Source organism: Mobula birostris, chromosome 7, assembly GCF_030028105.1.
Source record: "Mobula birostris isolate sMobBir1 chromosome 7, sMobBir1.hap1, whole genome shotgun sequence".
Lineage (NCBI taxonomy): Eukaryota > Metazoa > Chordata > Chondrichthyes > Myliobatiformes > Myliobatidae > Mobula > Mobula birostris.
The window spans coordinates 4,408,390-4,435,754 of record NC_092376.1 but is presented as its reverse complement, the minus strand read 5'-3'; the positions used below and the strand labels follow the sequence as shown (position 1 = coordinate 4,435,754).

At 47.8% G+C, this 27,365-nt stretch overlaps 2 protein-coding genes across 3 annotated transcripts in view; one reads left to right on the top strand and one right to left on the bottom strand.

The window, feature by feature from the left end:
- Positions 1–6,987: 6,987 nt before the first annotated feature.
- lamtor1 (late endosomal/lysosomal adaptor, MAPK and MTOR activator 1) lies at positions 6,988–22,383 on the top strand. Its single transcript, XM_072262505.1, has 5 exons — positions 6,988–7,096; positions 14,623–14,774; positions 17,261–17,338; positions 18,096–18,219; positions 20,154–22,383. The coding sequence occupies exons 1-5, from the start codon at positions 7,055–7,057 to the stop codon at positions 20,244–20,246; spliced, it is 489 nt and encodes a 162-aa protein (XP_072118606.1). The 5' UTR covers positions 6,988–7,054; the 3' UTR covers positions 20,247–22,383.
- A 2,084-nt stretch (positions 22,384–24,467) lies between these two features.
- The window catches only part of lrrc51 (leucine rich repeat containing 51), a 36,752-nt gene continuing 33,854 nt past the window's right edge, over positions 24,468–27,365 (bottom strand). The window contains exon 5 of one of the 2 annotated variants that reach the window (XM_072262500.1): positions 24,468–27,310. In XM_072262500.1, coding sequence (XP_072118601.1) covers positions 27,068–27,310 — 243 coding nt within the window. In that variant the 3' untranslated portion in view covers positions 24,468–27,067. The remainder of the gene's footprint in view (positions 27,311–27,365) is intronic. The other variant, XM_072262503.1, reaches the window with a different exon arrangement.

The following is a 27,365-nucleotide window of genomic DNA, read 5'->3' as shown; positions in this document are numbered from 1 at the left end:
GTGTGGGACCTGATGGTTGAGGGGTAATAACTGTTCCTGAACCTGGTGGTGTGGGACCTGATGGCTGAGGGGTAATAACTGTTCCTGAACCTGGTGGTGTGGGACCTGATGGCTGAGGGGTAATAACTGTTCCTGAACCTGGTGATGTGGGACCTGATGGTTGAGGGGTAATAACTGTTCCTGAAACTGGTGGTGTGGGATCTGATGGTTGAGGGGTAATAACTGTCCCTGAGCCTGGTGGTGTGGGACCTGATGGATGAGGGGTAATAACTGTCCCTGAGCCTGGTGTGGGACTGACAGTTGAGAGGTAATAACTGTTCCTGAGCCTAGTGGTGTGAGACCTGATGGTTGAGGGGTAATAACTGTTCCTGAACCTGGTGATGTGGGATCTGATGGTTGAGGGGTAATAACTGTTCCTGAGCCTGGTGGTGTGGGACCTGATGGTTGAGGGGTAATAACTGTTCCTGAACCTGGTGGTGTGTGACCTGATGGCTGAGGGGTAATAACTGTTCCTGAACCTGGTGGTGTGGGACCTGATGGTTGAGGGGTAATAACTGTTCCTGAACCTGGCGGTGTGGAACTGACAGTTGAGGGGTAATAACTGTTCCTGAACCTGTTGGCGTGGGACCTGATGGTTGAGGGGTAATAACTGTTCCTGAACCTGGTGGTGTGGGACCTGGTGATTGAGGGGCAATAACTGTTCCTGAACCTGGTGGTGTGGGACCTGATGGGTGAGGGGTAATAACTGTTCCTGAACCTGGTGGTGTGGGACCTGATGGTTGAGGGGTAAGAACTGTTCCTGAACCTGGTGGTGTGGGACCTGATGGTTGAGGGTAATAACTGTTCCTGAACCTGGTGGCGTGGGACCTGATGGTTGAGGGGTAATAACTGTTCCTGAACCTGGTGGTGTGGGACTGACGGTTGAGGGGTAATAACCATTCCTGAACCTGGTGGTGTGGGACCTGGTGATTGAGGGGCAATAACTGTTCCTGAACCTGGTGGTGTGGGACCTGATGATTGAGGGGTAATAACTGTTCCTGAACCTGGTGGTGTGGGGCCTGATGGTTGAGGGGTAATAACTGTTCCTGAACCTGGTGGTGTGGGACCTGATGGGTGAGGGGTAATAACTGTTCCTGAACCTGGTGGTGTGGGACCTGATGGTTGAGGGGTAATAACTGTTCCTGAACCTGGTGGTGTGGGACCTGATGGTTGAGGGGCAATAACTGTTCCTGAACCTGGTGGTGTGGGACCTGATGGTTGAGGGGTAATAATTGTTCCTGAACCTGGTGGTGTGGGACCTGACGGTTGAGGGGTAATAACTGTTCCTCAACCTGGTGGTGTGGGACCTGATGGTTGAGGGGTAATAACCATTCCTGAACCTGGTGGTGTGGGACCTGATGGTTGAGGGGTAAGAACTGTTCCTGAACCTGGTGGTGTGGGACCTGATGGTTGAGGGGTAATAACCGTTCCTGAACCTGGTGGTGTGGGACCTGATGATTGAGGGGTAATAACTGTTCCTGAACCTGGTGGTGTGGGACCTGATGGTTGAGGGGTAATAACCGTTCCTGATACTGGTGGTGTGGGACCTGATAGTTGAGGGGTAATAACTGTTACTGAACCTGGTGGTGTGTGACCTGATGGTTGAGGGGTAATAACTGTTCCTGAACCTGGCGGTGTGGAACTGACAGTTGAGGGGTAATAACTGTTCCTGAACCTGGTGGTGTGGGACCTGATGGTTGAGGGGTAATAACTGTTCCTGAACCTGGTGGTGTGGGACCTGATGGTTGAGGGGTAATAATTGTTCCTGAACCTGGTGGTGTGGGATCTGATGGTTGAGGGTAATAACTGTTCTTGAACCTGGTGGCATGGGACCTGATGGTTGAGGGGTAATAACTGTTCCTGAACCTGGTGGTGTGGGACCTGATGGCTGAGGGGTAATAACTGTTCCTGTACCTGGTGGTGTGGGACCTGATGGTTGAGGGGTAATAACTGTTCCTGAACCTGGTGATGTGGGACCTGATGGTTGAGGGGTAATAACTGTTCCTGAAACTGGTGGTGTGGGACCTGATGGTTGAGGGTAATAACTGTTCCTGAACCTGGTGATGTGGGATCTGATGGTTGAGGGGTAATAACTGTCCCTGAGCCTGGTGGTGTGGGACCTGATGGTTGAGGGGTAATAACCATTCCTGAACCTGGTGGTGTGGGACCTGATGGTTGAGGGGTAATAACTGTTCCTGAACCTGGTGGTGTGGGACCTGATGGTTGAGGGGTAATAACTGTTCCTGAACCTGGTGGTGTGGGACCTGATGGATGAGGGGTAATAACCATTCCTGAACCTGGTGGTGTGGGACTGACAGTTGAGAGGTAATAACTGTTCCTCAACCTGGTGGTGTGGGACCTGATGGTTGAGGGGTAATAACCGTTCCTGAACCTGGTGGTGTGGGACCTGATAGTTGAGGGGTAATAACTGTTCCTGAACCTGGTGGTGTGGGACCTGATGGTTGAGGGGTAATAACCGTTCCTGATACTGGTGGTGTGGGACCTGATAGTTGAGGGGTAATAACTGTTACTGAACCTGGTGGTGTGTGACCTGATGGTTGAGGGGTAATAACTGTTCCTGAACCTGGCGGTGGGGACCTGATGGTTGAGGGGTAATAACTGTTCCTGAACCTGGTGGTGTGGGACCTGATGGTTGAGGGGTAATAATTGTTCCTGAACCTGGTGGTGTGGGATCTGATGGTTGAGGGTAATAACTGTTCTTGAACCTGGTGGCATGGGACCTGATGGTTGAGGGGTAATAACTGTTCCTGAACCTGGTGGTGTGGGACCTGATGGTTGAGGGGTAATAACTGTTCCTGAACCTGGTGGTGTGGACCTGATGGTTGAGGGGTAATAATTGTTCCTGAACCTGGTGGTGTGGGATCTGATGGTTGAGGGTAATAACTGTTCTTGAACCTGGTGGCATGGGACCCTGATGGTTGAGGGGTAATAACTGTTCCTGAACCTGGTGGTGTGGGACCTGATGGCTGAGGGTAATAACTGTTCCTGAACCTGGTGTGTGGGACCTGATGGTTGAGGGGTAATAACTGTTCCTGAACCTGGTGATGTGGGACCCTGATGGTTGAGGGGTAATAACTGTTCCTGAAACTGGTGGTGTGGGACCTGATGGTTGAGGGTAATAACTGTTCCTGAACCTGGTGATGTGGGATCTGATGGTTGAGGGGTAATAACTGTCCCTGAGCCTGGTGGTGTGGGACCTGATGGTTGAGGGGTAATAACCATTCCTGAACCTGGTGGTGTGGGACTGACTGTTGAGAGGTAATAACTGTTCCTCAACCTGGTGGTGTGGGACCTGATGGTTGAGGGGTAATAACTGCTCTTGAACCTGGTGGTGTGAATGCTGAGGCTCCTGTCCCTTCTTCCTGACGACAGCAGCCTGATGAGAGCATGGTCCCTGATGATGGAGGTTGCTTTATTGCGACAACACTCCAAGTGGGCAGCGGTTTACCCGTGATGGACTGGGCGTTATCCGCTAATTTTTGTAGACAATAATCATCGAGGATCTAACCTCGTCTCAACATATTAATGAAAACATGAGGAAATCTGCAGATGCTAGAAATTCAAGCAACACACACAAAAAATGCTGGTGAACGCACAGGCCAGGCAGCATCTACAGGAAGAGGTACATTCGACATTTCGGGCTGAAACCCTTCGTCAGGACTAACTGAAAGAAGAGATAGTAAGAGATTTGAAAGTGGGAGGGGGTGGGGGAGATCCAAAATGATCGGAGAAGACAGGAGGGGGAGGGATGGAGCCAAGAGCTGGAGAAGGGAAAGGATCATGGGACAGGAATCCTGGGGAGAAAGAGAAGTGGGGAGGGGAGCCCGGAGGGTGGAGAGTAGGCAAGGAGTTATAGTGAGAGGGACAAAGAGAGAATAAAAGGGGGGAAAAAAAATATACTAAATAAATAAATAAGGGATGGGGTGTGAAGGGGAGGAGGGGCATTAACGGAAGTTAGAGAAGTCAATATCAGACCGTTTCGCTGAACACCCACGCTCCGTCCGCCAGAAAAAGCTAGATCTCCCAGTGGCCACACATTTTAATTCCACGTCCCATTCCCATTCTGATATGTCAATCCACGGCCTCCTCTACTGTCAAGATGAAGCCGCACTCAGGTTGGAGGAACACCACCTTGTATTCTGTCTGGGTAGCCTCCAACCTGATGGCGTGAATATTGACTTCTCTAACTTCCGTTAATGCCCCTCCTCCCCTTCACACCTCATCCCTTATTTATTTACTCAATATTTTTTATATATTTTAATTTCTTCCCCTTTTTCCTCTCTCTCTTTTTCTCCCTCTGTCCCTCTCACTATAACTCCTTGCCTGCTCTCCACCCTCCGGGCTCCCCTCCCCCTTTCTTTCTCCCAGGCTTCCCGTCCCACAATCCTCTCCCTTCTCCAGCCTCGTATCCCTTTTGCCAATCAACTTTCCAGCTCTTAGATCCATCCCTCCCCTCCTGTCTTCTCCGATCATTTCAGATCTCCCCTCCCCCTCCACTTTCAAATCTCTTACTATCTCTTCTTTCATTTAGTCCTGATGAAGGTTCCTCGGCCCGAAACGTCGACTGTACCTCTTCCTATAGATGCTGCCTGCCTGCTGCGTTCACCAGCATTTTTTGTGTGTGTTTCCCAACATATTGATGTAGTCATAAAGAAGGCAAGACAGTGGCTATACTTTATTAGGAGTTTGAAGAGATTTGGCATGTCAACAAATACCATAGAGAGCATTCTGACAGGCTGCATCCCTGTCTGGTATGTGGGGGGGGGGGGGCGCTGCTGCACAGGACAGAAAGAAGCTGCAGAAGGTTGTAAATCTAGTCAGCTTTATCTTGGGCACTAACCTACAAAATACCCAGGACATCTTTAAGGAGCGATGTCTCAGAAAGGCAGCGTCCATTATTAAAGACGTCCAGCACCAGGACATGCCCTTTCTCACTGTTACCATCAGGTAGGAGGTATAGAAGCCTGAAGGCACACACTCAGTGATTCAGGAACAGCTTCTTCCCCTCTGCCATCCGATTCCTAAATGGACATTGAAGCTTTGGACACTACCTCACTTTTTTAATACACGGTATTTCTGTTTTTACACATTTTTAAAAATCTATTCAATATACATAATTGATTTGCTTGTTTATTTATTATTATGTTTTATTTTATTTATTATTTTTTCTCCCTCTGCTAGATTATGTATTACATTGAACTGCTGCTGCTAAGTTAACAAATTTCACGTCACGTGTCAGTGATAATAAACCTGATTCTGATTCTGATTCTGATTGTTGGGTGAACGTTGAAGTTTAGAAGAATGAGGGTGGTCGGGGGGATCTCCTTGAAACCTATCAAACATTAAAGGCCTAGATAGAGTGGACATGGGGAGGATGTTTTCTTTAGTGGGGTAAGTCTCGGGCTGGAGGGCACAGCCTCAGTATAAGGGAAGAGATATATAGAGTATTTGAATAGACAGGGACAGATTAGGGATCGTCAACATGGCTTTGTATATTGTAGGTTCTGTCCAACCAATCTTATGGAGTTTTTTGAGGAAGTTGCCTTTGCATAAGATGTTGGTAAGGTCTAATTTGGAGTATTGTGTGTGGTTTTGGTCACCTACCGACAGGAAAGATGTCAAGATTGAAAGAGTGCAGAGAAAATTTACAAGGACGTTGCCAGGAATTGTGTTATAGGGAAAGTTGAATAGTTTAGGACTTTATTTCGTAGAGTGTAGGGGAGTGAGGGGAGATTTTTTAGAGGTATACAAAATTATGAAGGGTAAAGATAGAGTAAATGCAAGCAGGCTTTTTCCACTGAGGTTGGGTGGGACTAGAACTAGAGGCCATTGGTTATGGTGAAAGGTGAAATGTTTACAGGGAACCTGAGGGGGAACTTGAATCACTGAGTGTGTGCCTTCAGGCTTCTGTACCTCCTACCTGATGGTAACAGTGAGAAAAGGGCATGTCCTGGGTGCTGGAGGCCCTTAATAATGGACGCTGCCTTTCTGAGACACCGCTCCCTGAAGATGTCCTGGGTACTTTGTAGGCTAGTACCCAAGATGGAGCTGACTAGATTTACAACCTTCTGCAGCTTCTTTCTGTCCTGTGCAGTAGCCCCTCCATACCAGACAGTGATGCAGCCTGTCAGAATGCTCTTCATGGTACAACTATAGAAGTTTTTGAGTGTATTTGTTGACATGCCAAATCGCTTCAAACTCCTAATGAAGTATAGCAGCTGTCTTGCCTTCTTTATAATTACATCGATATGTTGGGACCAGGTTAGATCCTCAGAGATCCTGACACCCAGGAACTTGAAGCTGCTCACTCTCGCCACTTCTGATCCCTCTATGAAGATTGCTACGTGTTCCTTCGTCTTACCCTTCCTGAAGTCCACAATCAGCTCTTTTGTCTTACTGACGTTGAGTGCCAGGTTGTTGCTGCAACACCACTCCACTAGTTGGCATATCTCACTCCTGTACGCCCCTCGTCTCTATCTGAGATTCTACCAACAATGGTTGTATCAGCAGCAAATTAATAGATGGTATTTGAGCTATGACTAGCCACACAGTCATGGGTATAGAGAGTAGAGCAATGGGCTGAGCACACACCCCTGAGGTGTGTCAGTGTCGATCGTCAGCGAGGAGGAGATGTTATCACCAATCACAATCTATGAGCATAAGCTATCTTACACATTTGTTGTGTTGTCAATTGTGCTTTATCTGCTGCATCGGATCCGGAGTAACAATTATTTCGCTCTCCGTTACAGCTGAGCACTGTGCTGGAACTGACACTGAACTATTCCGGACCCCGTGTCCCGAGCGCCGAGGGGGAACGGAAAGTTTTGACGGGGGCGGAGCGGAAATGAGGACAGGCGATGGGCGGTAACGAGAGTGATTGACAGGGGAGGTCCCGGCACCCAACCTTTGATTGACGAGAGGCCCCGGAAGTGGGGCGTTTGCGGGTCAGGTGATGCAGTGAGAAGGCCGCGGCGGCGCCGCTCGCGTTACCGACATGGGCTGTTGTTACAGCAGCGAGGGCGACGGCAGCGAGCAGGTCCGGGGCCTTTGGGGGGAACCGGGAGTCTGCGGCCGCGGATGGGGGGGGGAACGGGTGTCCGGGCTCAGGGTGCCCGAGGCCCGGAAGGCCTCGGGCTCAGCACCCTCACTTCCCCGCCCCTCCGTGACAGGTTCTGGACCAATTCTCCTGCCTCCGGGACTGACCCACCCTCCCCGGTACAGGGTACAGACCCCCGACCCCGCTCCGCACACCCACCCTACACGGCACGGACCCCCCGACCCCGCTCCGCACACCCACCCTCCCCGGTACACTGGTCTGCACACCCCCCCACCCCTCACCCTCCCCCCCGGTCCACACACCTTCACCCCATCCCCGACCCCGGTACAGGACCCCCTCCCTTCCTCCCCTGTACAGAATCCCGAACCCAGTCCGTACACTACCCCCCCCCCCCAAGTACAGCTCCCTGACCCCGTATGCACACCCTCCCTCCCCCAGTACAGATCCTCCCCCCCCCCCGATCCACCCCCCCCCTCCATCCTGGTCCACACAGCCTCCCTTCCCTGGTATGCACACCCTCCCTCCCCCAGTACAGATCCTCCCCCCCCCCCCGATCCACCCCCCCCCCTCCATCCTGGTCCACACAGCCTCCCTTCCCTGGTATGCAACCCCCACCCTCCCCCAGTACAGACCCCCAAACCTGATCCACCCACCCACCCTCCCTCCCTTCCCATCCTGGTCCACACAGCCTCCCTTCCCTGGTATGCAACCCCCACCCTCCCCCAGTACAGATCCCCCCCCCCGATCCACCCCCCCCCATCCTGGTCCACACAGCCTCCCTTCCCTGGTATGCACACCCTCCCTCCCCCAGTACAGATCCTCCCCCCCCCCCCCGATCCACCCCCCCCCTCCATCCTGGTCCACACAGCCTCCCTTCCCTGGTATGCAACCCCCACCCTCCCCCAGTACAGATCCCCCCCCCCGATCCACCCCCCCCTCCATCCTGGTCCACACAACCTCCCTTCCCTGGTATGCAACCCCCACGCTCCCCGGTACAGACCCCCGAACCTGATCCACACACCCACCCACCCACTCTCCCTCCCCATTCTGGTCCACACAACCTCCCTTCCCTGGTATGGAATCCCCACCCTCCCCAGTACAGACCCCCGAACCTGATCCACACACCCACCCACCCACTCTCCCTCCCCATTCTGGTCCACACAACCTCCCTTCCCTGGTATGGAATCCCCACCCTCCCCAGTACAGACCCCGGAACCTGATCCACACACCCACCCACCCTCCCTCCCTCCCCATCCTGGTCCACACAACCTCCCTTCCCTGGTATGGAATCCCCACCCTCCCCGGTACAGACCCCCGAAACTGATCCACACACTCTCCCCCTTTCACCTCTTCTCACCCCACCCCACCCTCTTCAAGATGAAGGTGAGAAGGAAAGCACTGATCTTGATCCTCAATCCTCAGCTGTCTTGTGGCTATACTCACTGATGGGGAGGTCTTCGGGAGTAAACCCCGAGGAAAAATCCACAGCTGGAGTCCCTCAGGAAGTCCTACATTGAGTTCAGTGCTGACTGCAACTCCTGCGTCACTGCGGGTGCCAAACTTTATCAGTCTCTGCCGTTCCTTTGGATTCATCAGCCGTGTGGAGAAGGGGAGCCTGCTGCACGGGCAACGGCTTGCTCTCCATATCGTTACTGCCCTGGTTTGTGTATGATGTAGACAGCTGGGTCTCCCTGACCCATGGAGAGCCTCGTGACACTGAGGTCGTCAGTCAATCATATCTGGACTAGAGGCCTGGATTAGTTATAAGGAACGATTGTACAAACTAGGGTTGTTTTCCCTGGAGTGCCAGAGGCTGAGGGGAAACCTAATTGTGGTTTTTAAAATTGAGAGGCATAGATTAGTAAGCAGTCAGAATCTTTTCCCCAGGCTAGAAAGATCAGAATCAGGTTTATTATCATTGTTTTATGTTGTGAAATTGTTGTTTTGTAAAGGCAGTGGAGTGATACAGGTATATATAAGATATAAATTAAACGAATAGTGCAAAGGGAAAAAGTAGTGGTGATGTAAGTTCCTGGTTTCATAGTGATGGCGGAGGGGAAGAAGCTGTTCCTGAAACGTTGAGTGTGTGTTGAATGGGGTACCAGGGTGGTCGTGGAAACAGGCATGTGGTGGTTCAGAGATGGAGATTTAGGTGACAGATTTGGTGGATGGAAAATCAATCTGCAATGACCAAAGCCTGGAGACTAGAGCCCTGGAGCTGTATCCTTGAGTTGGACGACTAACTGTGTCTGAGTTGGAGGACGAACTGTGTGGGTGTCAGGGAGGGAGGAATGGGGGCTTATTCTGTTGCTTGCTGTGCTCTGTGTTGTTCTGCTGAACGTTGTGGGAATGCGATGTGTGGTAACACTTGTGGGCTGCGCATCCTCACATTGTGTTGATTATTAACACAAATGATGCATTTCACTGCCTGTGTCTGCGTGCGTGCGGTAAACCTGAATCGGAATAGAGGGATCTGGATAATAGAGAGGAGGAGGTGGTTTTGTGGAAATTGGCATCAGCACAACATGTGGGTCAAATGACCTGTCCACTGCTGCACTGTTCTATCGGCATGGTGGTGTGACAGTTTCTTTCTTGTGTTTGATTGTGGGAGGAGGCGAACGTTTCTGTTTGTACAGGGAGCTGGAGCTGGATTGTGGTATCTTGAAGAACTGGAGCCTCTGCAAGATTTCAGTGTCAGCGGGGGAAAAAAGAGAGAGAGAACCTTTGTGATAAATGCATTGAAACTTGTGTCAATGACCAACACAGTCCGAGGGTGTGCTGGGGGCAGCCCGCAAGAGTCGTCACACTTCCTGTGGCAACGTAGCACGCCCACAAGTTACCAACCCTGAGCCATGGCACATGGGAGAAAACTGGAGGAAACCCATGGGGTCGTGGAGAGAACTTCTTACAGACGGTGGTGAGAATAGGGCCCCTATTGGTGATCACAGGTGCCGTAATAGTGTTACACTACTGTGCTGCCAAAGTTGCAGTGGTCAACCTAGAACAATTCTCTTCCTTTAGAATAATCATGACTCTGCCTAACTTTAGTCCCTGATTCTCCCAGTTGTCACTGTGGGATTTGAACTACAGGTGTGGTCATTGACCCACGGTCTCTCTCTGGATATACGTGCATCCAGATAGCCAGCAGCTGAGGTTCCGTCTGGAGGTTTCAGTGAGCACCTCATTTTCCTGTCAGACTGCTGCCCCTTGGCGATATCGGCTGAAAGGAGTGTCAGGGCAGCACACTACCATAATGCTTTTCAGCACCAGTGATCGAAATTCAGTTGCCACTGTAAGGAATGTTCCAAAGCAGTTCCAAGCTGTTGAAATATTTACAATGATTGCTGTTTGTCTCTTTAGAAATGCGAACCCAGTTTGCATGCAGTGACTCACATTAATGGGGTAATTTTGGTTTGTGATTGAGGGTTCAATGTATATTTGGAGGTGAATTGCTGTATCTTTCTGTGGGGCGATGTTATGGTATTTTCTTGAGGGGAGTCGTGAGATGATACAACATAGTCCAGTCCAGAACAGGAACAGGCCGTTTGGCCTATAATGTAGTGTCGATGTAATTAAATCAGTAATCAAATGGCCAAATAAACTAATCCCTTCTGTCAACACAATGTCCATATCCCTCCATTTCTCTCACATTCCTATGCCTATCTAAATATCTCTTAAGTCTCGAATGTATCTGTCTCTACCACCACACCAGGCACTCACCATTACAGATTTAATTAATAAAAGCCAAGTGATCAAAACATAGAACAGTACAGTACAGACCCTCGGCCCAGTGTTGTGTCAACTTCTCAACCTGCTTCAAGGTCTATCTAACCCTTCCCTCCTACATAGCCTCAATTTTTCTATCACCTATGTGCTTATCTAAAGGTCTCTTAAATGGCCCTAATGCGTTTGCCTCTACCACCGCCCCTGGCAGTGCGTTCCACTCCGGGCCACGTGACCTCAGCAGCCCCATTTAACCCTAACCTGATCATGGGGCAGTTTACAGTGAGCGAGGAAACGAGAGCACCCAGGGAAAACCCACAGATTCCAGGTGGAGGATGTACGGAGGCTCCTTTCGGAATTAAACTCGGAACTCTGGAAGTCCCTGAGCTGTAACAGCATCGTGCTAACCTCTACACTACCATGGTGCCCCTCTGGACCTGGAGTCCCGAGATCGTATTCACAGCACAGATACAATAACTAAATCTTCAAAGCACTTCAGTGGTTGGGCAGATGGTGACTTTTTTCCTTCAGGAAGATACACACCTCTATCAAGTCACCTCTCCTCCTTTGCTTTCCAGGGTTAGATTCAGGTCAGCACAACATTGTGGGCCAAAGGGCCAGGCTGTGTTGTACTGTTCTACGTTCTGATCTCTTGGCTTTTATGATTGGTTTATAAAGTCAACAATGCATAATGTCTGAATTTGCTGTACTTGTTCAGTAGATCTGTTCTTGCTCCCTCCTTAATATCGTTGCTGTTGGTTTATGTCACTTCACACGGGTGTTCAGTTACATCTGCCTGCTTCCTCCTGAAATCTATTAACACCGGCACTTCTTACATTTCTAAGCCAGCAGCAGATATTGGAAGTACTTGAGCCTGGAGTTCAGGAGTAGAGGCTGTCTGAGCTGTGTGTGAAGTACTATTCCCTCCACACCCACAACCAGAGAAAAGGTTCTCACTATCAAATCATTCAATTGTGTAGATTTATGGGGCGCTAGGGTAGTGCAGGCGGTTAGCGCAGCACCATTACAGCGTGGGGCATCAGTGTAGCGAGAAGAGAGGTAATTATCGGCCAGTTACCCTGACCTCAGTGGTTTGGAAGATGTGGGAGTTGATTGTGAAGGTGTGGTTTCTGGGTACCTGGAGGCTCAGCATTGTTTCCTTAAGGGGAGATCTTGCTTGGCAAATCTATTGGAGCTATTTGAGGAAATAACAGGCCGACAGGCAAAGGAGAATCAGTGGCTATTGCGTACTTGGATTTTCAGACAAGGTGCTGCACATGAGGCTGCTTAACAAGATTAGAATCCATGATATTACAGGAAAGATTTTAGCATGGATAGAGCATTGGCTGACTGGCAGGGAATAAGGGAAGCTTATAATGGTTGGCTGCCGGTGACTAGTGATCTGCAAGTTTCGGTATTGAGATCGCTTTTGGTATGTCATTGATTTGGATGTAGGAATTGATGGCCTGTGGTCAAGTTTGTGGACTATGTGAAGATGGGTGGAGGTAGTTTTGAGGAAACAGGCTGCTGAAGGACTTGGATGAGGAGAATGGGCAAAGAAGTGGCAAATGGAATACAGTGTATGGTCATGTGCTTTAGTAGAAGGAACAAAAGCGTAGACTATTTTCTAAATGGGCTGAAAATTAAAAAATTCGAGGTGAAGGGGGACTTGGGAGTTCTCATGCAGAATTCCCTAAAGGTTAATTGCAATTTGAGTTGGTGTGGAAGGTAAATGCAATGTTAGCACTCATTTCGAGAGGACTAGAATATAAAAGCAAGGATGTAATGCTGAGGCTTTATAAAGCACTGGTGAGGCCTCACAGAGTACTCGGAGCAGTTTTGGGTCCCTTATCTAGGAAAGGACGTGCTGACATTGGAGAGGGTTCAGAGGAGGTTCACGAAAATGGTTCTGGGAATGAAAGGGTTATTTTATGAGGAAGGTTTGATGGCTCTGGGCTTGCACTCACTGGGATTTAGAAGAATGGGAGGGGGATCTCATTGAAATGTATCGAATATTGAAAGGCCAATAAGGATGGATGTGGAGAGGGTGTTTCCTATAGCGGGAGAGCCTAGGACCTGAGGGCACAGCCTCAGAATAGAGTGGCATCCAATTAGAATGGAGATGAGGAATTTCTTTAGCCAGAGGATGGTGAATCTGTGGAATTCATTGCCACAGAGGACTGTGGATGCCAAGTCATTGGGTATATTTGAGATGGAAGTTGGTAACTTCTTGGTTAGTCAGGTTGTGAAAGGTTACAGGGAATGGGATCAAGAGGGAAAATGGATCAGCCATGGTGGAATGGTAGAACAGTTTTGATGGGCAGAATGGCCTAATTCTACTTCTACCTCTTATGGTCTTTATGATAATGCTGGTGATAATTACTAGCAGAGACAGTATTGTGTGTGTTATATATGTGGGTGTAACATTGAGTGATAGGCAATAGTCATAGAACACTACAGCACAGAATTTGGCCCTTTACTCATCCAGTTCATGCCAAATTATTAATCTGCCTCATCCCGTTGACTTGCACCTGGACCAATGCATTCCATGTGTTTATCCAATCTTCTCTTAAAAGTTGAAATTGAACCCACATCCACTGCTTCCACTGGCACCTTGTTGCACACTCTCACCACCCTCTAGGTGAAAAAGCTGTATTCATGAGTATTCATGTCGTGCACTGGGCTTTATACTTACAAAGTCATCAAGTTTTTATTTGAAAAGTGGTCTATTACTTCATATGTTACTTCCTTTAATGAAATACAAAAATTTCTCCAACACTTAATCTTTTGGAAATGTTTGGAAATTTAAAATTTCTCTTTTCTACTGACACGAATGCAGAAAGCCAAAAGTAAACATCTAAAACGAAGTTTATATCAAAAATCTAGAGTGATTGAGTATTCTGCACAGCACTATAACTGACCATAATGGCACACGATACTCCAAATGAGGCCTCACCAATATCTTGTACAACTTCAACATAACACCCCATCTCCTGTACTCAATACTCTGATTTATGAAGGCCAATGCGCCAAAAAAATACAATTTGATGTTTCCCTGTAACCCGGGTCCTCATGTCAAGGCAACATCCCTGTAAATTTTCTCTGTACTCTTCCAGTCTTATTGATATCTTTATTGTTTATAGGTGACCAGAACAGCACGCAATATTTCAAATGAGGCTGCTTGCCTTTATCCTACCGTCCCCCTAACATGGCTAATCAGAAGATGAGGTGCCTTTGTTTTGCGCTGTGTAGGATTAGTTCAAGAGGGGCAAGACGTAGAGGTCTGAAAATGTACCATGACCATGCTAATCAAAGTCAAATTCGAAGTAAATTCATTGTCAAAATACATGTCACCAAATGCAATCCTGTGATTTATTTTCTTTCATATAAACAATAAAATCAATGAAAGATAACACATAACAAAGGCAAACAACCATTGTGCAAAAGACAAACTATGAAAATACAAAAAGAAAAAAGAGTAATAAATAAATAAGCAATAAATAATGAGGATATTAGATGAAGAATACCTGAAAGTGAGTCCATAGGTTGTGGGCACAGTTTAGCGTTGGGGCAAGGGAACTTATCCCTTCTGGTTGAAGAGCCTGATGGTTGGGGTAATAACTTCCTGAACCTGGTGGTGTGGGTCTTGAGGCTCCTGTACCACCTCCCTGATGGCATGACCTGGGTAGTTGGGGTCCTTCATGATCTCAATGCATCAGAAAGCTTGACCGAGCAGAAGGAAAGAGTGAATGTGCTCACGGTGTTTTCTCCTTGATCTCCAGGAGCGGGAGGAGGGAAAGCCGCTGCTCATCCCAGTCAGTAACCCTCCAAGTAAATCGTCTGGAGGAGCTGATCACAACTACTCCAGTATTCCATCATCTCGCTTCCCGGATGAACAAGCTCTGCTCAACACTATCCTCACCAAGACGGCACAGTGAGTAGCTGTCAGCCAGGCTGCCAGGGTGATCTCTCTGCTCAGGAGTACTGTGAGCAGTTCTGGGGCCACATATCTCAAAGGATGTGCTGGCATTGGAGGGGGTCCGGAGGAAGTTCACAAGAATGATTCCGGGAATGGAGGGGTTAACTTGTGAGGAACGTTTGATGGCTCTGGTCCTGTACTTGCTGGAGTTTAGAAGAATAAGAAGGATCTCACTGAAACCTGAGAAATATTGAGAGGTCTAGTTAGAGTGAACATGGAGAAGATGTTTCCTGTAGCTGGGGAGTCTAGTACCAGAGGGCACAGTCTCAGAATTGAAGGATGTCCAGTTGGACAGAGATGAGGAGTTTCTTTCGCCAGAGGGTGATGAATCTGTGGAATTCATTGTTACAATCAGCTGTGGATGTCATTGGGTATTGATAGATTCTTGATTACTAAGGACGTTAAAGGTTAAGGGGAGAAGGCAGGAGAATGGGGTTGAGAGGGAAAATAAAATCATCCATGATGAAATGATGGGACAGACTTGTGCTAATGGCCTTATTCTATTTATGTATTTTATTCCTTAGAACGTAGGAGAATGAGGTGTGACCTTATAGAAGTGCTTAAAACTGAGAGCGCAGATGGTCGGAGTTGCCAGTAGAAGTGATTGAGGGAGGTACATTTGTATCATTTGAGAAGCACTTGGAGAGGTCCGTGGAGGGAAATGGGACACGTACAGGAAATTGGGACTAACCAAGTCGGCACCACTATCCGACTCTATTATCTTATTATCTTATTGTCTAAGTTGGGGAAAGAGGTGAGAGGAGAAAGAGGATTGACAGCAGGTTGTCATAGTGCTATGACATGGATTCTCTCCATGTGGGTCAGAGATGTTTTAAATAAGACATAAGAGCACTATTAGGCCATTCAGCCCATTGAGTCTGTTCCACCATTCCATCATAGAACATAAAATAGTACAGCACAGTACAGGCCCTTCGGCCCACAATGCTGTGCTGACCCTCAAACCCTGCCTCCCATATAGCCCCCTACCTTAGATTCCTCCATATACCTGTCTAGTAGTCTCTTAAACTTCACTAGTGTATCTGCCTCCACCACTGACTCAGGCAGTGCATTCCACGCACCAACCACTCTCTGAGTAAAAAACCATCCTCTAATATCCCCCCTGAACTTCCTACCCCTTACCTTAAAGCCATGTCCTCTTGTATTGAGCAGTGGTGCCCTGGGGAAGAGGCACTGGCTATCCACTCTATCTATTCCTCTTATTATCTTGTACACCTCTATCATGTCTCCTCTAATCCTCCTTCTCTCCAAAGAGTAAAGCCCTAGCTCCCTTAATCTCTGATCATAATGCATACTCTCTAAACCAGGCAGCATCCTGGTAAATCTCCTCTGTACCCTTTCCATTGCTTCTACATCCTTCCTATAGTGAGGCGACCAGAACTGGACACAGTACTCCAAGTGTGGCCTAACCAGAGTTTTATAGAGCTGCATCATTACATCGTGACTCTTAAACTCTATCCCTCGACTTATGAAAGCTAACACCCCATAAGCTTTCTTAACTACCATATCCACCTGTGAGGCAACTTTCAGGGATCTGTGGACATTTACCCCCAGATCCCTCTGCTTCTCCACACTACCAAGTATCCTGCCATTTACTTTGTACTCTGCCCTGGAGTTTGTCCTTCCAGAGTGTACCACCTCACACTTCTCCGGGTTGAACTCCATCTGCCACTTCTCAGACCACTTCTGCATCCTATCAATGTCTCTCTGCAATCTTCGACAATCCTCTACGCTATCTACAACACCACCAACCTTTGTGTCATCTGCAAACTTGCCAACCCACCCTTCTACCCCCACATCCAGGTTGTTAATAAAAATCACGAAAAGTAGAGGTCCCAGAACAGATCCATGTGGGACACCACTAGTCACAATCCTCCAATCTGAATGTACTCCCTCCACCACGACCCTCTGCTTTCTGCGGACAAGCCAATTCTGAATCCACCTGGCCAAACTTCCCTGGATCCCTCTTAAACGCCATTCTTTGCCTTTTCCCCTCAGCCTCTAACCAATCAAACTCCACTTTAAATTTACTCAATGACTTGGCAATGAATTCCACAGATTCACCACCCTCTGGCTAAGAAATTCCTCCTCATCTCTGTTCTAAAATGTCGTCCCTCATTTCTGTGGCTGAGCCCCCTGGTCTTAGACTTTCGCACCATTGGAAACGTCCTTTCCATGTCCAAGTTGCCCTTGGGCTTTCTCATTGCTGTCTTGGTGTTTTCAGAAAGGGGGTAATTGAGGTACACCATGTGTGGATGAGACCAGCTCCCCTCAGGTAACCTTCACCTATGTGTTTCTGCCATGAAGTACTGCCCCGGGAGAGGTGACAGCATGGTCATTTGATTGGCGGGGCGAGTGGGGGGAGTGGGGGGATGATGCTCCATGCTGCGCATCACTAATGAGCTGCTCTTTTCCCTCCCCAGTAATATCATCGACGTGTCAGCCGCAGATTCACAGGGCATGGAACAGCACGAGTACATGGACCGTGCGCGCCAGTACAGGTGAGGCCCAAAGTGTGATCCTGCGGTAAGCGCCCCTGACAGTCTGTGTATGCAGAGATACAGCGTGGTAACAGGCCCCATGTGACCAGTCAACCTACCATCTCCATATGTCTTTGGGAACGCGGTCACGGGGAAAAAGTACAAACTCTGTAGAGACCATGGCAGGAATTGAACCCTAACTGGTGATAGTTGGAGAACTGTGTGTGAGAATGGCTGGGAGGGTGGGAAAGGGGCTTCATTTGTTATATTGCCATTGTTGTTCTGCTGAGCATTGTGGTCTCACTATGCTGGCGCTGCAGTGCGTGGCAACACTTGCGGACTGCCCCCAGCACATCCTTGGGTTGCGTTGGTTTCTCTGTATCTGATCTGAACATCGAAACACACAATGCGTTGTTTGCGTCAGCACAGTCCAAGGATGTGCTGGGGGCAGCCCACAAGTGTGGCCATGCTTCTGGCACCAACACAGCATGCCCACAACTCACTGACGCTAACCTGTAGGTCTTTGGAATGTGGGAGGAAACTGGAGCACCCGGGGGAAACCCTTGCAGTCACGGGGAGAACATACAAACTCTGTAAAAACAGTGGGAATTGAACCCAGCTTGCTGGTGCTGTATAGTGTTACACTGACCCGCTATGTATACTGTGCTGTTTTGACACGCTTCATTTGTACTTGTGTGGGTCAGTGCTGGTAGGGCTGTGATGACCCTTTGTCTGCCGCCTGTATCAAGCCGTGCTTTAACTCTGCTTGTTTTGCCAGCACGAGGTTAGCGATGATCAGTGGCTCAACACAGTGCAAGCGAGCGACGACGCTGCCTGCACTAACCAGCCAGCCGCACCAGGTTCTGGCTAGTGACCCCGTACCCTATTCAGACATTCAGCAGGTAGGTGGTGTTACTGCATGCTGGGACCAGGGACAGGCCTGTCTGCATACTTAGGGGCAGGGCACGAGTGAGTCTGTGTGTGTGGACAGTGGGTGGTGTGGCTATTTGACCCTAAGCAGAATTAGACTATTCAGCCTGTCAAATATGCTCTGTCATTCAACTGTGGCTGATTAATTATCCCTTTGAACGCCATTCTCCTGCCTTCTCCCTGTAACCTTTGACACCCTGACTAATCAAGAACCTATCAACCTCCTCTTTAAACATACCCAATGATTTTGCCTCCATAACCGTATGTGGCAATGGATTCACAGATTCACCACCCTGTGACTAAAGAAATTCTTCAATAAAGAAACGAGGAGGAGGGCTGTGCCCAGAGATTGTGATCCTTCATTGTAACTGAATGAGTGAAAAAACAGGAACAAAGCAGTTCTGCTCACCTACCTATAGGAGAGCTATCAATACTATTGAAAGAGTGCAGAGAAAATTTACAAGGATGTTGCTGGGACTTGAGTACCCGAGTTATAGGGAAAGGTTTAATAGCTATTTGGCACATTGGTTGTCATGAATCTGAGAGATGGGATGTTATGTTAAAATTGTATAAGACATTGATGAGGACTAACTTGGAGTATTGTGTGCAGTTTTGGTCACCTACCTACAGGAAGGATGTAAATAAGGTTGAAAGAGCAGAGAAAATTTACAAGGATGTTGCTGGGACTTGAGGACCTCAGTTATAGGGAAAGGTTTGAACAGGTTTGGACTTTATTCCCTGGCGTGTGGGAGAATGAGGGGTGATTTAATTGAGGGCTGTAGATAGGGTAAATGCACCCAACTAGGGTTGGGTGAGACTAGCATTAGAGGTCCTGTTTCAAGGGTGAAAGGTGAAATGTTTGAGGGGTTAATTCACTCGGGGTGATGAAAGTATGGAGTAGTTGCCAGTGGATGCGGGCTTTAAGAGAAATTTGGAAAGATATATGACTGAGGGGAGAATGGAGAGCTGTGGTCCGGGTGCAGGTCGATGGGACTACACAGTAAGAGGTTGGAACAGACCAGATGGGCTGAAGTGTTCTGTGACTGTAATTCTGAATATAAAGATTAAATTGTCAGATCCATATGCTAGTTTACCTGATCTCCCTCTCTCCCTGGATGTGGTTGTGGTAATTATTTATTAATCTCGATGATCATGTATCCTGAGTGGAGTTCATGATTCTAGATTGTTTAATGTCTTTTCCAGTGTAAAGGAGAATGAAATAGTCATTACTGCAGATCTGATGCAGAACCAATAATCCCAGAAGAAAGATAATGAACACAATAATTAAAAAAAATATATAAATACATAAAATAGCTTGTATACATTGATTGTATGTCCATAAAGTGACACTAGGCACAGGAGTGTCTGTACACAAGGTGGCTCTGACAGGAAATGAAAAGTGGTGTTTGGGCTGTGGAGGGGTGGGTTAGTGGGTGGAGGTGTTGACCAGCATTACTGCTTGGGGAAAGTAACTGTTTTTGGCTCTGGTGGTCCTGGTCTGGATACTACATAGTCTTCTCCCTGATGGGAGCAGGGCAAACAGTCCACGAGCAGGGTGGGTGGGATCCTGCACAATGTTACTGGCCTTTTTCTGGCACCTTTCTGTATAGATGGTGCCGGTGATGCTTTGGGCAGTTTTGACGACCCATTGTAGAGGCTCCCTGTCTGCTGTGGTGCAGTTTCTGTACCAGGCAGTGATGCAGCTTGTCAGGATGCTCTCTGCCGTGCACATGTATCCTGAGTGGAGTTTTGGACATGGTTGGGGTGATGGGGTAGCTAATTGATTCATCTCAATGATCGAGTATCCTGATCGGAGTTTTAGATGTGGTTGGGGTGTTGGGTATCTGGTTTCTTCACCTTAATGATTGTGTATCCTGATTGGAGTTTTGATTTCCTCTCTCGGCAGGTCTCTAAAATCGCAGCATATGCGTCAAGTGCACTTTCCCAGATCAAGGTGGATGCCAAGGAAGAGTTGGTGGTGCAGTTCGCCATCCCCTGACCTCGCTGTTCCAGATCTCCTCCCGCCAAGACTTTAACACTGGGACTAACTAACTAGAGATGTAGACCTTCCGCGCCAGAGTCAGACCCACACATCACGCCTTTTTAATTAAGTCTGTTTACCTGATTTTTCTAGAAGTCCTTTTTTTTTTGTCAGTGTGATTTACGACATTGGCAGACTTTATGAAACACTTTGCAGCTCTTAAATAGCTGTCTGTTTTTGTTTATTCCTCTGCCACCCCCCGCTATTCAGTGACCAATTGAGTGTCTGTTCACCCTGAGGAGCAGCAGATCATTCTGACTGAATGAGCACGTCACGTCTTTCGTCCTTGTGACAGGCATTTTCTGTCTCGAGGTATTGGTTTCATAATTACTGTTTCAGATTTGTTTTTCTCGATGAATTCTAACAATGGCTGTTTCCGAAGATCTGAGAGATGTAACTTGTGAATATATTTGGAGTTGATTGTGTTTTCTTTTTGCCCTTGCCTCTGGTGTGGGGAGGGAGTAGGGGAGAGGGGTTGTGTGAACATTGCCGTAGGTTACCGGTAGCTGGTGCAGAGCTGCTGTGAATGACCCTGTCACCACCTCTCCCTGGTGGCTTTGCATGTGTGTGCGTGTGTGTGTGTCTCAGAGAGGACTTGCCATCTGTACGGATGCGAACCTCCTCTACTCTGCGCTGGCTGTGTTCAGTCAGATTGTGAATTTTGCCTTGGCTTCTGGGCGTGCATTGTTGTGGATGGAGTGTGAGAAATCTGCTGTGAATTGGGATCCAAATTCCTGTTTCAGGATTGTTGCAAGAAGATGTAGATTAATGGCAGGGCCTTCTGCAGTTGAACGCACTGTTCTAATTTCTTGTACTGGTATGACCGTTGCTCCTGCACTCAGGGCTACCAGAGAACACCTTACCACGTCAGTCATTTTAAAAAGTCACTCAGTCCTCTCTGAAGTCCTGGTGATGATAACCACAGATACATAATACGTGAAGCTGAGAGTTGCCCCAGTTCACCTGTTCTATCTGCAGTGATGGGATTGAAAGGTGGAGCTGGATCCAAGGGGCAGAAATTGTATGACAGTCTCTCATTCCCTCAAAAGCTGTTTGAAACTCCCCCTCCATCATTACACATTCGATGGCTCAGTGGTCAACCCCCCCCCCCCCCCCCCCAATCCTGAGTAGTTTTAATGCAGTCTCTTAATTCAGTCGGACTGTTGACTGAGGCTGCAATCCTGGAAGTGGGCTCTGAGCGAGGGGAAGATATGATAATGTTACTTCACTGGGCCCTTTCTGGGATTGGAGAGGTTAGAATGGAGTGCGGCAACAGATAACTGTAAAGGGCAACAGGTTTTCAGCCCTGGTTCCAGGAGATCAACAGTAAAGTGACTTGGGTCTTCATCTTATCGTGTTCCACCTTCCACAGCTGACCACTGTTTCCAGGAGTTTAGTTTAAACTTAATATTTCAACTTTAAATTTAATGTTTGAATCGATTTTTCTCCTTGCCATCTAATCTCCACAGACTGCCCTACAAACTGAATATTTTAGTCAGCTGTTAACATGGGATCCAATTTGCAACAGCTTTGAGAGATGCTTCTCCAGGAAGGGGGGTGAAGTTTAACTTGCACTGTTCACTCTTTCACAGGTGTTGGTGACTCTCAAGGCTCAGGGTGAGGCAATCTGCAAAAATTTGACCCAGCTAGCTGGGCACGAGGTCAGTGTAGTGACCAATCACCTGGCGTTTATTGACGTCTTTACTCTGCATTCTGATGGCTTTGCGTTCAATAATCAGATATCTTCCTGCTGGGTTAAGGGTAACAGGTCCCTGGAGCTGAAAGAACTGTCAGAAAATAAGGCCACAAACCAGCCTGCTTCCAACGTTTAATTGGATTAGCCGATTTATTCTCTGTTTTTTTTGTCGTTCCCCCCCCCCCCCAACTCTTCTCAGGTGAGAAAACTTTATAGTTTGGATTTTTTCCGTTATTATCTTTCCCTTTCCTGCACCTGCATTCTAATTGAGACAATGAGGGTCATGTTAGTGTGCAACACGGCAGGACAGACATGAGCAGCTTTGCTGTTTTGATGGATCTCAGATATGATGTCATTCTCTTTTTTGTTTTAACCAAATAAAATTGGATTTGAAGATGAGTTGATGGAAGGCCCTGTTGCACCCTTCCTCCGTTTGGCTTGTTAACTCCCAACACTTGCCTCTTGAAGTATTGGCATCCGTTATGTCATTTGATCTAGAGGTACCACAGAATCATTTCTGTATCAGTCCCTTGACAATGAGCTTCAGTCCCCGCACTGGAGGTGGGAAGAGCAGGCAGCGAGTGAATGTTCTCAACTGGTTCTGGAACCCAGCTCTTTTTGAACATCTTGTCTTTTGGGCTGAGATGGTGAAGGGGAATCTGTCTGTTCCTGGATTGAGACGGTGAAGGGGAGCCCGTCTGTTCCTGGATTGAGACGGTGAAGGGGAGCCCGTCTGTTCCTGGATTGAGACGGTGAAGGGGAGCCCGTCTGTTCCTGGATTGAGATGGTGAAGGGGAGTTTGTCTGTTCCTGGATTGAGATGGTGAAGGGGAGTTTGTCTGTTCCTGGATTGAGACGGTGGAGGGGAGTCTGTCTGTTCCTGGATTGAGACGGTGAAGGGCAGCCCGTTTGTTCCTGGATTGAGACGGTGAAGGGGAGTCTGTCCGTTCCTATATTGAGACGGTGAAGGGGAGCCTGTCTGTTCCTGGATTGAGACAGTGAAGGGGAGCCTGTCTGTTCCTGGATTGAGACGGTGAAGGGGAGTCTGTCTGTTCCTGGATTGAGACGGTGAAGGGGAGTTTGTTCCTGGATTGAAATGGTGAAGGGGAGTTTGTTCCTGGATTGAAATGGTGAAGGGGAGTCTGTCTGTTCCTGGATTGAGCTGGTGGAGGGGAATCTGTCTGTTCCTGGATTGAGACGGTGGAGGGGAATCTGTCTGTTCCTGGATTGAGACGGTGGAGGGGAATCTGTCTGTTCCTGGATTGAGACGGTGAAGGGGAGCCTGTCTGTTCCTGGATTGAGATGGTGAAGGGCAGCCTGTCTGTTCCTGAATAAAGCCCTATTTGAGTGTAGAGCATCACGTTGAGGCCCATATTTATCCATCAGTGACATTTAAGCGTGGATCAGAGTATTTTTTTTGGGGTCCAGCTGTGTATGAAAATACATTCCTCACAGCAGTGACTGTGTGAAGCAGTTAAATGTTGTTGAGGATGTTCTAAATCAAGCGAATCAAGTTTTTAATTTCTTCTGCAGCATCTGCTCAAACCTCTGCTGTTTTACACACGGAAGTGCAGAGACCTTTGCCCCCCCCCCCACCCTGTCCCTGAGGTCTGAGGGGGCAAAGTCACCTGTCCACCTCCAGTGATTCTCCTTTCTGTGTCTCTTGGATGGTGACCAACTTGGGGACACACTGTGATGACTTCACAGTTATATAACAGGGTGGCAATCCATTTGCACAGGAACTCAGCACATCACCAGGGCAGTGGAAGGGGCTGCTTCCTTGCGGGTGGGAGGTGGGGACAGATGTTACAACATTTAACTGGTATCGCTTGGAACCACAAGTTGAGTAAGATGCGCTGAATTCACCCTGTCTGGATCAAAAATAAACTTCACAAATACATCAGTTTGGTCTGCCTGCTCACACTTCATGATGGGAGAGTCTGTGGAGGTCTCTGGCTAGGAAGTGCTTTGATCAAAATGTGATAGTCTCTCTATTTAACTTGTTCCAGATAAGATGGAGAGTAGCTTTACCTGTCACAGGTACATCAAACCATATACTCAGTGGCCACTGTATTAGGTACACCTGTACCCCTTAATGCAAATATCTAATCAGCCAATCACGTGGCAGCAACTGAATACATAAAAGCATGCAGACATGGTCAAGAGGTTCAGTTGTTGTTCAGACCAAACATCAGAATGGGGAAGAAATATGATCTACATAAATGACTTTGACCTTGGAATGATTGTTGGTGCCAGACAGAGCGGTTTGAGTATCTCAGAAACTGCTGATCATCTGGCATTTTCACGCACAAGTCTCTAGCTTACAATGAAAATCAAAAAAGAAAATCAAAAAAAAAAATCCAATGAGCAGTTGTTCTGTGGGCGAAAACATCTAGAGGTCAGAGGAGAATGGCCAAACTGGTTCAAGCTGACAGTAGCTCAAATAACCACGTGTTACAACAGTGGTATGCAAAAGAGCATCCCTGAAGGTATAACTCATCGAACGTTGTAGTGGATAGGCTACAGAAGACAACTACTGAACCTAATAAAGTTGCCACTGAGTGTATTTAATTTTTTTTTCAAATTTCAATTGATTTTACTCAACAGATAATTGTAACTGGTGTAGGATGTCAGTGTAGTGATTAGCACCACTCTATTACAGTACCAGTAACCTGGGTCCAATTCCTGCTGCTCCCTGTACATCCCCTGTGACCATGAACTTGCTCCTACAGCCCAAAGTTAGTCATTGTAAATTGTCCCACGATTAGGCGAGGATTAAATTGGAGGTTTGCTGGGTGGCGCAGCCAGAAGAGCCTGTGCCTTATTAAATAATTTGACAGGTTTCAATGAGATTCCTTCCCCCATTCCTCTAGACCCCAGTGAGGACAAGCCCAGAGCCATCAAGTGCTCCTCATACATTAACCCTTTCATTCTCATGAATCTCCTCTAGCACTCCAATGCGAACACATCCCTTCCTTGTAAGTGTGGTCTTTATAAAGCCTCAGCCTTTTCCTATCAGCTACCATTTGGATAATCTTCCTTCCTCCTCGATCCAGTTTATGGATGAGTCAGGCTGTACTGCCAAGCATTGGTCTTGCCCAAATCATAACAGGCGAGAAGCTGAAGGAACTTAGCAGCTTAGCCAGCATTGGCAGAGGGAAATGAACGGTGAAGATTTCACATTGAGACAGGAGTTGTCCACTTCCCTTGAAAGATGCTGCCTGACTTGCGGAGTCTCTCCAGGCTTACCCAATGAGCAGTGGTGGCTGGGTCTCAGGAACGTTTGCAGTTGGATTGAGAAAGAGGAAGGGGGAAGGCGATTGCCTAAGACCTGAAACCGTAGTTCTGTAACAAATACAGCTTAAACAGGCCATTCAGCCCATGTGATTCATGACCTTTTTTCCAAACTATTAGCAAATCAGTTCCCTCTCAAAACCTTCCGCTGCCTGGAGAATAACTAATAAAATACTGGAGAAACACTTTTTCTGGAGAGAGCTCAGAAACTGGTGGTACCTCTGGAAGTAATGGACAGCTGATGTATCAGGTGGAGACCCTTCCTCAGAGCTGAATGAGTAGATGGGGTCTTGACCCAAAATGTCAACTGTCCATTCCTCTCCATTGTTGCTGCCTGACCTGCTGAGTTGTTCTGGCACATTGTGTGTGTTGTTCTGGATTTCCGGCATCTTGTGTCGCCATCGTGAAGAGTGAGTCCCTGTTCACAGGAGGAGGACTTCTGGTATAAATTAGTTCAAGATTGACATATTGTTGGCCAAATGACCCACCCAGTGCTGTTCTGTTCTATGCCCTCAGGAATGGGAGAGTTTCACAGGGAACACGACCACAGGTATTTCAAACTGAGGTTCGTAGAAACATCTGATAGGGTGGCAGATCCGTGGAATTCTCTGTCCCAGTGGGTGTTGGAAAGTGGGAGTATATAACGAGGAAGGGCTTGAATATTTGTCCTATGAGAAGGAACAGGAATTTGTAGACTCAAGACTCTGCAGATGCTGGAAACCCAGAGCAACGAGCACAAAATGCTGGAGGAGCTCAGCATCAATGGAAATGAATAAACAGTCAATGTTTCTGGCCAACACCATTCTTCAGGACTGGGAAGGAAGATGCCAGAATAATTCTAATAATAATTCTCGGTGTCAGCCTGAAATGTCGATGATTTATTCATTTCCATAGATGCTGCCTGACCTGCTGAGTTCCTCCAGCATTTTGTGCGTGTTGCTCAGGAAAAGGAAATTGCCAGTTTGAGTAATTTTTCGGCGAAAGGTTCGATGTTCTGATCAGTTTTTCATCCACCACCTCAAACACTCAGTCCCTCGACTACCAGACCATAATGCTGTTTCAGGCGGACATCACTGCTCCAATCCATGCTCGAAGGCCAGCGAAATAGATCTGAATCTCAATCTCTCTAGCACTGAGAACAAGGGCAGTTGGCACAGGGTAACAACACGCTTGTGTGTGCCCCCACCACAATGCACCTTGTGGTGACAGGCCAATATGACGGGCTGGCCTTCCTCAGCACCTTCACCAGCAGGACCACACCTGCTCAGGTGCGCACTCATCTCTGTCTTCGTGAGGACAGTTACAGATGGGTTGTACACATGGACTTCACCAGCAATGTCTATATCCTGAATGTAACAGAAAAAAACAGCTCGTAGCCAGAATTCACACTGAGGGGTAGGGGCTTTGAGGATAACTCAGGGAATTGTCTTTAGGAGTGATAGAGGCATAGAACAGAACTGTAAAACACACGAACACAGAACAATAAATCACAGGAACACAGCAAATAGAACAGGACAGCACATTACAGAACAGAGCGATACAGCAGAGGCCCACAACGTTGGTGACTAACACAGTGCTCAACCCCACCTGCTTCCCCACAATCAATACCCTCCATTCCACGTCTATCGAAAAAGCTTTAAACACCACTTACATTTCTGCTTGGACACACACTGAGAAGTTGTCAGACAAACACTTAAATAGCAAAAGAGAAGGGTACAAACCAAGTTCCATAAACTGGAAACAAATAAGTGAATAACCTAGTTAACAATCAACATGACTTTTAATTAAGATTAATTCTGGGCAAACCAGAACGTTCCCTTTTCTGGTCCCAGGCTGGGAACTGGGGAACGTTCTGATGGAACCCAGTTGGAAGGCCAGTTGTCTCTTGCGGCATCTACTCGTGGTATCTTCTCTGGGCCGGCCGCTTCTGTTTGGTGAACGACTTGAGTACGGCTGCAGTGGAGCGGTCCTGCTTGGTAATGGTGCTGTAATCCAGTGATTTCAACTGAGGGATAATCCCCACGATGTAGCTCCTTGTGAGAGGGGAGTGGAGGGAGGGAGGGAGAGAGTTAAATCCAACAGCTGGAG